The 12,532-nt window shown below is 35.5% G+C and overlaps 2 protein-coding genes across 2 annotated transcripts; both read right to left on the minus strand.

Annotated features, from left to right (window-relative positions):
• Positions 1 to 2,451: 2,451 nt before the first annotated feature.
• On the minus strand, positions 2,452 to 4,082 carry LOC140060908 (uncharacterized). Its single transcript, XM_072107277.1, has 3 exons — positions 3,858 to 4,082; positions 3,509 to 3,630; positions 2,452 to 3,413 (listed from the first exon to the last, which is right to left on the minus strand). The coding sequence occupies exons 1-3, from the start codon at positions 3,878 to 3,880 to the stop codon at positions 2,854 to 2,856; spliced, it is 705 nt and encodes a 234-aa protein (XP_071963378.1). The 5' UTR covers positions 3,881 to 4,082; the 3' UTR covers positions 2,452 to 2,853.
• Positions 4,083 to 4,207: 125 nt separating this feature from the next.
• On the minus strand, positions 4,208 to 12,483 carry LOC140060554 (malate dehydrogenase, cytoplasmic-like). Its single transcript, XM_072106822.1, has 8 exons — positions 12,404 to 12,483; positions 11,866 to 11,958; positions 11,295 to 11,391; positions 9,823 to 9,998; positions 7,919 to 8,041; positions 7,244 to 7,423; positions 6,592 to 6,705; positions 4,208 to 5,687 (listed from the first exon to the last, which is right to left on the minus strand). Exons 1-8 carry the CDS (start codon positions 12,404 to 12,406, stop codon positions 5,469 to 5,471), a joined length of 1,005 nt encoding a protein of 334 aa, XP_071962923.1. The 5' UTR covers positions 12,407 to 12,483; the 3' UTR covers positions 4,208 to 5,468.
• Positions 12,484 to 12,532: the final 49 nt, after the last annotated feature.

A 12,532-nucleotide genomic window follows, 5' to 3' on the forward strand; every position in this document is an offset into this window, starting at 1 on the left:
CCAGCGGGTACTTTTTATGATTATTCTAAAATTTGTCCCCAACGTTTTATTGACAAATTCGCAAATATTAACTGGAACTGTGATTCCACTGACGTGAATGAGTTATGGTTAAACTTTAAATGTAAATTTATTGCAGCTATTAATGATGTTGTACCCCTAAGGTCGGCCAAAAGGCGCCCTAAAAAACCTTGGATCTCAAGGGAGATTCTTAGTTTAATTAGAAAAAAGAATAGATTTTATAAAGCAGCTATTAGGTCTGTAAATAAGGACAAGTGGGATAGATACAAACGTAGTCGTAATGACTTGAAATCTAAAATTAAAAAATCATATAAAAGTTATCTAAAGAACCTTTCCTTAAAAAACGACCATTGTAAACAGTTCTGGTCCTTCGTTAGAAGCTCCAGAGCTAAACCCGGCACTGATACCTTTGTCATTGAGGGTAATCGTGTCAACAACCCAAAGATCATAGCTGAGGCCTTCAATAAAAGATTCTCAGCTAATTTTTCTCATGACTACCCTGACCACCTTTTAAATAATTCTTGTATTTTGCATGCTGGCTGCCCCAAATTCACTGATATCCAAACCACTAGTGCTGAGATATTATCTGTTATTAACAAACTGAAAACAGGTAAATCTCCTGGACCTGATGGAATAACCACAACTATGATTAAAGTTGCTGCTATTTACATAACTGAACCATTATGTAAAATATTTAATCTATCTCTCAGCTCTGGTGTGTTTCCCATTGAAATGAAGGCAGCCAACATCATTCCAATCCATAAGTACAGTCAGGTGACTATAGTGATGTTTCTAATTATAGACCGATTTCCTTATGTTCTACAATTGGTAAATTGCTTGAGAGAGTTGTTGGTCAAAAGTTACTATCTTTTCTTGAAGAAAATACACTTCTCTCCGAGAAACAACATGGCTTCTTGAGGGGTAGGTCTTGTACAACCTTACTTACAGATGTTACAACTGATTGGTCTAAAATACTTAATGAGCGTTCTCCGCCCCATATCGATGCGATTTTTCTCGATTGGCGGAAAGCTTTTGATAAAATTAGCCATAAGATTCTGTTAAGTAAATTACATAATTTTGGTATCTGTGATTCAATGCTGGACTGGTTTAAATCCTACCTATCCTGTAGATCTCAAAGAGTTACATTTAGGGGCTCCACTTCCGAGAATATATTGGTAAAATCCGGGGTTCCTCGGGGATCAGTGATTGGGCCAATCCTCTTTAATCTCTTTGTATCCGATCTCCCCTCCTGCATTGAATCACAGATACAACAATATGCTGATGATACTCTCATATACAGAGCCATCAGAAACAAAAACAAAGATAAAGATAACCATAATGATAATGATGAAATGATCTTGCAGTCGGATCTTCATGCTATTAACAACTGGTGTGTGACGAACAAAATGCTACTAATACTGACAAATGTTTTGTAATGCACATAACTAGATCTAACAGTCGCCTTGAACAAGCATGTGATTATTTTATTGGAGATGATAGATTGCCCGTTACGAATTCCATTAAATATCTTGGAATTCACCTGAATCGCAAACTCACTTGGGCTGATCATGTCCAATATGTTAAATCCAAATCTAATCGCATGTTTGGTTTTGTGAGACGTATTGTCAAATGTCGTGATAAAGCTATTATATTGCGACTATATATATCGTTAGTTAGACCATATATTGATTACGGTTTACCTGCCTGGATCCCCTTTCTTTAAAAAGACATCGCTGCTCTTGAAGCTGTCCAAAGGAGGGTCACCCGCACATGCTTCCCAAGATCAGCCAGTCTCCCTTACCCTGAACGTTTGAAACGCCTTAATCTGATGTCCATTAACAATCGCATTAGGTATTTATGTATTAATTTTGTTACCAAATGTATGTACAAATTATATGATGTTAATGTTTTTAAATATTTATCTTTTAATTGCAGACATGTTAATAACCTTAAGTTGCGCAATAATTTTATAGCCCGGACTGATTTATTTCATAACTCTGTCTTTAATTTTTTTGTTAGACATTTTAGAGATCTGCCTGCGGATCTCTGCGACCAACTTTTAATTAATATAAACTGTTTTAAGCATAGCCTGAAGAAATATTTTAACAATCTGTTTTAATCTGAACATATGTATATTTTAAAGATATTTTCTTAATTCTATCTTTTTAAATTAACAATTTTTTATAAAAACACATTGCTGAATTTTATAGTTTTATCTAAATTTTAATAGAATCCATGTATTATTCATTTTAGGTTATCCGGCCTCATTGACTTACTTTTGTATTGTTTTTTTGTACTTTTCTGTATATTGGCGAAATAAATGATATGATATGATATGATATGATAACTACTAGAGAGGTCATAATGCAGCGAGTTGAATTATCTATATACAAAAAAGTTACTCAACAAACACAAGAGATTGACCATTGAGAATGTAGTTTATCTTGTGTATAACCTTTTATTTTCAAATAATTTCATATTAATTCAGACGTTTAAAAAGTATGCAATTATGTGTCTTGAAAATTTATTTTGATCACGTGGTGCCCATGCAGGTTTCCTTTCATTCGTATCATCAAACGGTCGCTTTCATGCACTGTCATCATGCGAAGTTAGACTATGGTTAATTAGGAATTGAGATACACTCTCATATGGATACATTTAGTTTATTCTGTGACAGTACTCAGTTCGCTGCCATGATCATTAGAACGAAACATGGCTCTGGGTTTTACCACGTTCTCGTAGTACATACATCTTGAGAGTACAGTAACTTTAAATAAATTAAATTTAAATCATTAAAACAGTCTCTGATTCCTATATTACTGTTGTATGGCTTGTCTATTGCCTAGGTCCTTTGTAATTTCGACGTAAACTGCTGCTCTGATTTTGAGGTCGTGTCAGGTCTGGTGGTCTTGGTGCTACTTTTGAGTGTTTTGCCATTTTTCCTGTGGCATTTATTGATGGTAATGTCAAATGGGTATCTTCGTCACTGGGAAGACAAGTTTCAATCAGCCGTGGTGGGCTCAGTTGTGGCCTGTTCGTTAGTCGCCCATTTGGTGGTTGCTTCCTCGCAGCTTTCTTTTCTGTTGCTGTCTGACGACCAATGCTATTCGAGGATCGTCTTCCAATAGCAGCATTATCAAGCGATGGCCTACTTCCTGATTGGATGGTTGGAAATAAGTTAGTAGTACGTCCGACGCTTCCATCTGAAAGTTTTTGTCTTGTGTCAGAAGTGTAGTGGTTGCCCATCTTTTGACAGCTTGCAGTCGTTGAGCTAGAGTTGCCTCTATGGAGTCTTTTAAATAGAGGACTAGATTTACCAGCAAGATCAACCATATCCAGAAGACTTCTTTCGTGCTGCTTCTTTCTTTGAGGCTTTCTTGTGTCCTTGATTGAGTCTGCAAAGTGAAATATAAGTTGCACTTTTAATTAGGTCTTCTTTAATTTCAATCCATTTAAACTAAAGCATGGTAGGCCTAGACATGTGTTTTACCTTCGTGGCGGGAGAATCCTATTTTAGATGACATCAAGTCAGACCCAGAAGCGATATCTGAAGGATGCACATCAAAGATCTGAAAATCCATGTTTGATCTATATCTACGATCGTCAGATAATCTATATAAGACATGGATTTATAAAACAATGATATGATAAATTATTTCTGTAAAAATAACTAATACGGTTATGTATGTAGGCCTATAATATACTGGCATGTGGTGTACCTAGCTATAAGTATAAAACATTGATACAAAACATCGTTTAAAAAATCTTTCAAAACACATTCTATTGTCTATCTTTAAATGCGATTGAAAATTCATTCAGAATATAATTTAGTAACTTACCGTTTGATTTTTCGTGAATCCATTACGAATTTTGCTGATATAATTTCGGAGAAACTGTAAGACAGTGCAAGTTTGTTTGCTTTAGGAGTTTGTATGCTGTGGTTACTATACTAACGCGATACGTATACAATGACAACAATCGCGCACTGCGCGCGTTACCATGGCTAGATGTTGGAGCATGCGCATTAATGCACTGTAAACTGCTGTGTGGAAAAACGACATGAAATTACCGTACAAAAAAAATTGTTGATTATTTCAAATTTACATATAATAGGCGTGGTCAGCTTTAGCCTACCTTTACAGTAACAAACACCGAAGCAGAAGAAAACAACAAAAATGAGTAGCATTATTTTCATTTTATAATCATTCTTTTATTTTAATAATAGATCAGGCACACAGCAGGCTACTTAGTGTATACAGTAGTGTGTATTTATACCCTTTTACCATAATCATTAAAGCATACAAATCTAAATTTCAGTATTTTTAATGATCTCTTTGAGAGACAAATTTTGTAAATTATTATCTGAGGATGGTGTAAATGCATCTACTGCAGTTTAGCATAGAAGGCTCCTGGCATTTAACTGCTGCCCAAAGACTGTTCTGGGAGCGGAACCATACTACTGGAAAGGTTATAATGCAGTGAGTAAATTTCCTGTACAAACACAAGAGGTTCATCTTTACAGCACCGCAGTAGACTCATTTCACATGTTAAATAAATTGAATACAGTATCCAGTAACTCAACAGGCCAATACATCAATAACTCACAGAGCCATTTAACAATTTCACAGCAAAATCAACATAACTTCACACATATGATTTTGATTGAATTGAATAATCAATTAAATAATTTTTACTTTACTAAATGGTTATATTTACAACAAAGGAATTGTTTATTGCATTTCAATGGAATACCTAAGAATGAAATGAGGTACTGGTATATGTCATTAGAAAACTAGCTTATTACGGAAATATGTAAATTAGTGTTTTTAGAACAACAAAAGAAAACGTTGAATTGAAAAGTAAAAGTTGACATAATGTATTATAACATTTTGTGAGCTTAAAAATGGAAATACCTTTACCAAAAACATTTAGTTAAACGTCAAACATTTTAAGAGTGAATGAACAAATTCTAATATGAAATTGTACATAAACTGGTGGATTTAACATAGAAGAAATAAATGCCAATTCCTGTTGTTTACTTTAATCTACAATCAACAAATAATGAAAATATAATCTATGGATCAATAATATATTTGAATAAATGATTTATTTAATATGGTGCACATTAGACATTATAACACATTTTGCTTCAAGTAAACTATAAATAGATTTTATGTTTCAAACAACAGCTGCAATCCTATAGAATGTAATGAATATTTACCAATGCTTTACATATCAGTGTTGTGATAGCTTCTGCAACTACCCCAATGTTTTTATAGTTATGAAAGCCTTCACAACAGCTATTTATTTGTAAGAATGGAGTAAAGTTTATTATGCTTGTTGATGTTCCAAAGTTTACAAAGTAAAAGTGTATAATTATGTCTAATTTGCACCATTCCTTACAATGGATGATTGAGTGGTTATAACTTGGCTTGCTGAGGTCCAAATTGTCAAGCGCTGCTTAGAAACTTAATGGCCATGTCTTTCTCCTCCAAAAGCTCCTTTGCGGTTATGTCCATTTTTTCCTGGGCAAAGTCACTAATGCTCAGGCCGTCTACAACACTCCAGCTTTTGTCAGCTCCAATTTTAACAGGCATACTATACACAATGTCTTTTGGGATACCATACTTTGTTCCATCGGAGAGAACACCCATCGACACCCATTCATTCTGAGAAAATGCAAAGTTAACAAAGATGTACAAAAATTAGTCAAGCGGTAAATCAACAATATTAATGGTCTTATTTTTATACAAATGTACATACAGAATCATTTTTTTTAAATTTATATTTTACACATAATAATGGGCAAATTTTAGTTTTACAATTGCATATAAATATAAAGCTAAGCTTATGAAATGCTGGTCAGTGGCGTAATGGCTATGAGCGCTCACTGGCTAAAGGGGCCCCAGAGCATGAGCCGTCCAATGCAACTACCCAGCGTCAGAGGGCCCCTTAAGCTTGGTTCCCACTAGAACGTAACGCAAGGACGTAAACGCAACACAAGCGTTTTAACCAATGACAAGCGAAGTTATAGACAGTTAGCAATCACAAGCGAATAAGCCGTCGCTTGTGATTGGTCAATTCACTTGCGTTGCGTTACGTCCTTGTGTTGCGTCGCTAGTGGGAACCACGCTTAAGAAGTGCTAAACCAGGGGCTATTTCCTATTGCGCTATGCAACTGACATTGGCTATCCTGTTTTTGCATTTATGCTTTTATATACAGCTTTGGCTTCCAATACTGTCCTAATAGTACCAACTATTAAATTTGTATCTTCCATTAACAGAGCTCCAAACAAAATATATATTACTATCTGATTTTTTTTTCAAATAAAATGATCAGAAAAAAACAAATATTTTATCATTGATAGATTTATATCATATAATATCATTATTCATTACACTTGCACTGATGAAGGGCTAGTGTTGCCCGAAAGCTTCTGGCTTTATCGTTTAGATTTAGCTTTTCACGTTTTTTTGTATCTCCATTGAGATCCAGCCACTGATACCCACAGCATTTTCATTTTTTCAGTAATTTGACTTTGGATTTATATAATATCATTATATAATATATACCTCTTTGGTTCCAAACCACCAATCCCTCATGTGATCACCAATAGCCTTTGCAGCTGACATGGCACTGGACAGCTTACGGGCCTTGATCACTGCACTTCCACGTGTTTGTACCGTCTGGAAAAAAAAAATAGAAAGTTACCAATAAATGATTGTATGTATCATTACCCTATTCAGTGTTCAAATTTGATTTTAATTGGTGGTAAACAGAATTATGTCCATTCTCTACCATTCACAACTTCACTTAGCCACGTAATGTTTTATAGTTTTACGCTGTTTATCTAAATAGTCATTGGTGTATTTAAAAAACTGCAGAATTTGTCTTTATATTCTTCAAACTTTCAATAGCTGTTCTACTAAAAAAATTGCATTATTTTTAAAAAGTATATTTCGAAGTTGTCTTTAATTGGAGAGAAAATTTTAAGGAAAATTCTCAGTTGGATCCACCAAAACCGTGGTATTTGATCTCTAAGTAGAGAGAGTATTTAATTGGAGGTAGCAACTATGGGAAAAGATAGGTGATCATCCAAGGTCGTGGTACAGCGGTCTTTAAATGGAGGGAGTCTTAATTGGAGGGGTCTTTAATTGGAGGGCAAGCCTTCATTTCATGTCATAGCATTAGTATAGGCTTTGTAGGTAAACTAACGCTACTGACCTTGACAAATTCTCCAGTTAACCAAGCATCATCCTTGACAGCATCATACACTGATGTAACTGACCCATCTGCTCCAACTACATTGCCATGGGCAGCATCTGGGAACTGTGTTGAGGAGTGGTTGCCCCAGATTATTAGATTACGAACAGATTCACATGGTCTTCCTAGACGTGATGCAACCTATTTTTGCAAAAAGAGGTTATTATCTAGATCCCACTTTTTCGTCTTTGTTTTCATGATGTGCCACAAGACTACGTAGCCATTTCAGGTTAGCAATCATTCTACATTTTACTCATGTAAGGGGCGTGTGGCACTGTGTGTTGGACCAAGGAAGGGGTCGATTGGATGCTGGACTAGTGATCGTGAGATCATGAATTCGAATCTAAAGCTAGTCGCATTGCTTGTATCTTTAGGCAAGAAACTTTACTTACGTTTGCATGTGTGTGTAAATGGGTACCTGGTAAAGGTCAACACAACCGCGCTGATTACTGGCTGCAACATTATAGGAGTATGTTTCCAGATGTTTTTGATCAAAAAACATTACTGGGGTAATAATGTGAAGCACTTAGAGGCTTTGTGCATTAAGCTCTATATAAGATTGACGTATTATATTATTATTTCTGAGAATATATAACACAACATCACTCTTACTTGTGGATGGAAAAAAATGATTACCTGTGCCTGAGCTCTATTTAAATCCAATCTGGTTAGGCATGTGAAGTTAGCAGCAGGAATAGATGGAGCAGATCGCAATGTCAACACACAGTTGGTATTAGCTGGGTTTCCAACAACCAGTACCTATTACAAAGGGGATAAAACATGTTTTAGAGAACAGAATAAACACTGACATAAGACACAGGTTTATGCAAAAATAAAAGAAATTCAAAATCAAATATTTCGATATTTTGTCATGTTTAATGATGAGTTGGCATCTTCAACTGATTCTCTGTACTGTAACTATCAAATATGGCATTCTGTATATAATCCTTTACGTTAAGCCATTAATATATGACAAACTCATTTCATCTGAAAAGCCGAAGAACTTCAGCAAATGCTCTACAACTAGCAACCACTAACATCTAGTAATTGCCAGAGGAAGATTTGTTGACAACAAGTCGAAACGTTGAACAAGTATGTATTTATTAATGGTTTAACGTAAAGAATTATATACAGATAGTTAATATAAGACCAAATGAAAACTATTTTCGAAAATACAGTATGGTATTCTTTGTCCAGTATCAGACTTATTCTATAATACAGCATCATACTGTATGACTGTATGTGCATAAAATGCGAGTTCTCTAGTAGTATGTCAGGGCTCGATTTATCTTTTTCATGTTGCTAGCCCACTGGGCTAGTTCACTGTAGATTTCACTAGCCCATACATTATTTTACTAGCCCACTCTTATTATCGCACCGTGATAGCAGGGCCGCCATATAAATGAATTCAGGCATTTTGTACAATAGAGGGCGCACTAATCTAAACGCTCGAGAATTGCTCCACATTTACATACAAACTGTATTAAACTATTATTGCATGAAAAATTACACAAAATTGTATTTCTTTATTGTTCACATCCCGGTTCACATTATAAAAATGAACTTTGCGTTGCGACGCATAGTTTATTTCATGCTCAACATATTCACAGAATCAATTTATTTTGGTCTTTTTGTTGTTGGGCTTCAACCTAGCCAAGAAAACTAATTAGATTCTGTCTACCTTAGTTTAGGCTAGAGGCCTAGAGCCTATTATTATAGTAGGGTAGCTAGGATAGACCTACCTACTACTACTAGGCCTAGATCGCATTGGAGCACCTGGCAGGCCTAGGCCTAGGTAGGTAGTATCTAGGCCTAGCTGCTGCTGAGCAGCCATCACGATGCCAAACGATGGCTTTTGATTCTATCTAGGCCTCCTACGCATATTATAAAATATGGCCTCCATGGCCTATTTCTTACAGGGATAGAGCCAGCCACCCGGCCCTGCGTACAAAATATCCCTAGCTTTGATCTGTGACAACCAGGCCTGATGACAAGACTAGACAAGTTATTTTTAACATTGGCAAAATTCTACTACATTTGGCCAATCACAGTTCGTTATTTATGGTCATCTTTTTGTGACATGTTTGACCTGATAATGAAGCTCCGCCTACTTCACAATAACCTGGGTGACAAAAACATAAATGGCCAATCATAATTCGGGAAATTTGTTTGATTATGAGAGGCTCCGCCTACATCATCACTTGTTATGGCCACAGCAGCAGCGCGCGAGTGGTTTTTTTTGCTGATGTTGCCAAGACATGTCTTTTATGCTGGAGTTATTTTTATGAGGTCATTTCGTCCCAATTTCGAGTTCCCACAACCTACTAGCCATCCGGGCTTAAAGGAAGATACTTTAGGTAGCCCGGAGCTGTTTTTACTAGCCATTGTACGCCGGGCTAGCACTAAATCGAGCCCTGTATGTATCATTGAATTATTTTAAGATAGATATGTGACATTGTTTCTAGAATACAGACATCATGTGTGACACTGTAACAAAACGATATTGGACAAATTGCAAAGTATTTCAAATGTTAACTTACCTTGACTGTCTTCTTTGCGAAATCATTCAGTGCCTTGCCTTGGCCTTCAAAGATTTTAGCGTTTGCTTTCAGTAGATCTTTGCGCTCCATACCCTCCTTCCGAGGCATGGCGCCCACCATGATGACGGCATCACAGGCCTTGAATGCCTCATTAGGATCAGCAGTTGCAACAGTCTCTATTTAAATAATAAAATAAACTTTTTATTGCACTGTCACCTAAAACTTTAAAGAACCTAGTACATCTTTATACGAGTAGGGGTTTACCAGCTCACACAGTCACTGTTGTGGACAAACTCAATGGTGGCAGCTGTTGACATGACCCTTAGGGAAGAAAAATTTTGTTGAAACTTCTACGTCCACAGATGTGGATATAGCTCTATATAAATTATCATTATCATCATCAATTCTCTAGTTACATCAATTTAGTGTCATGAAGAGTAACGCCCGTATTCTTAAACCGGACTTTAGTCGTAGTTCGAGCTAAAACTAAAAAAATGACGTCATTTTAATTCATAAACCAAACTTCAACTAAATCGCTGACTTAATCAGGCCAACCTCGACTAAATCTTGACGGATTTTGATCGATTTTTTTAGTCCTGGAGGGGGCAGGCTAAATGGTCAACTAAATGGTTTTTAAACGATGTTTATAAAAAACGTAACAGTCATTGAGTTGTTATATTGGCCAGATATTGAAGGATGAAATATCTATATTTATATTAGCTTAATTAAATATACATTGGTATAAGTTATAATAATGAAAATCATCTTTATTTACAACTGTATACAAATTACATTATTTTCTTCGCGCAAGTCCGACTTGAACCGACGTCACGCCATAGCAACAATGGGAGATGCGGCAATTCACTACGCGATGGAATGTTTAGGGGGCCTAGCGCTTTCTTGTCACGCTATGAAGTGCGTGGTTCGTCGCGATCATACTTTGTTGGAGGCCTAGGAAATATGAAAGTTACCGTACCTCCATGGTTTCTAAATATATTTTGATTTTGTTTGTTGTTAATCAAAAGTACTTCACTGTTAAATTAATACTGATCTTGTTCTAATAATTAACGAATAAAATTATTTTTCATGTATATAGTCCTGATGCGTAAAAGGTTTTGTAAGAAAATGGAAAGTGATATCAATGCGCAAAATTTTGTCTGCTCCTCAAATACTCTCTTGTCATTGGTTAATGTTTAGCCTTTGTTACCCAGACGTGTGGAACTCGACTAAAAGCTCGACTTCATTAAGTCGAACTGCAAACTTCGACTACTTCGTTTTTTAATCGAATTTGAAGTAATAGCTCGAACTACGACTTTTTCAAGTCGAACTTCGAACTACGACTAAAGTCCGGTTTAAGAATACGGGCGTAAGTCTAATCATATACAGCACTTTTTATATCGCCAAACACTGGAGTTTTGCTTGGTGATGTGAAATTGGTCCATAAGTTTACAATAATGTAGAAATAATCATACTCTTAACAAGTGGAAGGGCACAGTCCTGTAATTCCATCACAACTCCATCTAATACAGACATCATTGGAGGTATATCAAGGAGAACCAGCTCAACTTCCTAAACAGAAATATAAACAAATATACATAAGTTTTAGTGATGAAAAAGTTGTATCATATTCAGAGATGAGCACATGAGTTCCAACTTGAAATATCAGACTTTATAAATAAAGCATATAAATGCACTATAATTCCTTTTAAATATATCCAAACACAGCATCTATTGTAAACAATGGTATACCATGGTCTTTCAAAGCAAGGTAAATACTCATGTGCTTTGGCAAAATGTGTGATGTTTTGCCTTAATAAAAAAGGTGGGCCTAGTATTATAATAGAGCCTAAATTATAATGTATGCACTATTTTGATGTTTCTTTATATCCACAACAATCAGGAGAAACGTGCACACATTTAGAGGGAGATGGTGGATCACTCGAAATAACTCTGTAACAATGCAATGGCACAAAATCATACAGCATAATTTAAATGAAATTATAAATGAAAATATTTGAGTATAATTTATAAATTTATCTTTACCTGATTAATACCAAACACATCTCCTTTGGCAATAGAATACAAGAGAGAGTAGGCAATCTGCCCTGCAGCACCAGTTACGACGACACGAAGGGCCTGAAATAAATATTTAAAAACATTATTATTATTAATATTATTATTATTATTTTATTATCATCATACTTGAAAGATCTGCTGGTTGGTTGCAAGAATTGTGGATGACAAGAAACTGTGTAGGTTTATATAACTTCAGTTCAGGGCCTGTCTGTGTAATTCAATTGTGAAGTTATTTTTGTTCATGTCATATGAATGATAACTATAAAAAGTCCATAAAGGCCTAGCCATATTTCTTTTTATTCAGCAGTGCCTAGCCATTGCTGTGAATGAATACAACTACTAGTGACAGCTACATCCATACACATTGAATTCGCACCACCACCACCGCCGCCGGTGGTGGTAAAGTTTATAAATGTAATCAGTTCATAAACATTACTATACTTTCGATTTATATTATATATATAATCTCTGCAAATTCAAGATTTTATACATTTATCAATCTTACCATTTTATTGAGAAAATTTGACCTAAATCACAACTTATAACTGAACTATGTATGTAAAGCTGACTCGCACCGGTCAAACAAAAATTCAAGAGGTCTTTTTTCCAGTAATCACGCCACCAACCGGTTTTA

The sequence above is a fragment of the Antedon mediterranea genome, chromosome 10, assembly GCF_964355755.1.
Source record: "Antedon mediterranea chromosome 10, ecAntMedi1.1, whole genome shotgun sequence".
Lineage (NCBI taxonomy): Eukaryota > Metazoa > Echinodermata > Crinoidea > Comatulida > Antedonidae > Antedon > Antedon mediterranea.

Coding starts and splice junctions, on each gene's coding strand:
- LOC140060908 (XM_072107277.1), bottom strand. CDS start 3,880: ATGGATTCACGAAAAATCAAACG. Junction 3,631..3,857: donor GATTCACGAAAAATCAAACG/GTAAGTTACTAA, acceptor TGTCTTATATAG/ATTATCTGACGATCGTAGAT. Junction 3,414..3,508: donor AGGATTCTCCCGCCACGAAG/GTAAAACACATG, acceptor TTCACTTTGCAG/ACTCAATCAAGGACACAAGA.
- LOC140060554 (XM_072106822.1), bottom strand. Junction 11,392..11,865: donor ATGTGTTTGGTATTAATCAG/GTAAAGATAAAT, acceptor ATTTCTGTTTAG/GAAGTTGAGCTGGTTCTCCT. Junction 7,424..7,918: donor TAAATAGAGCTCAGGCACAG/GTAATCATTTTT, acceptor TTGCAAAAATAG/GTTGCATCACGTCTAGGAAG.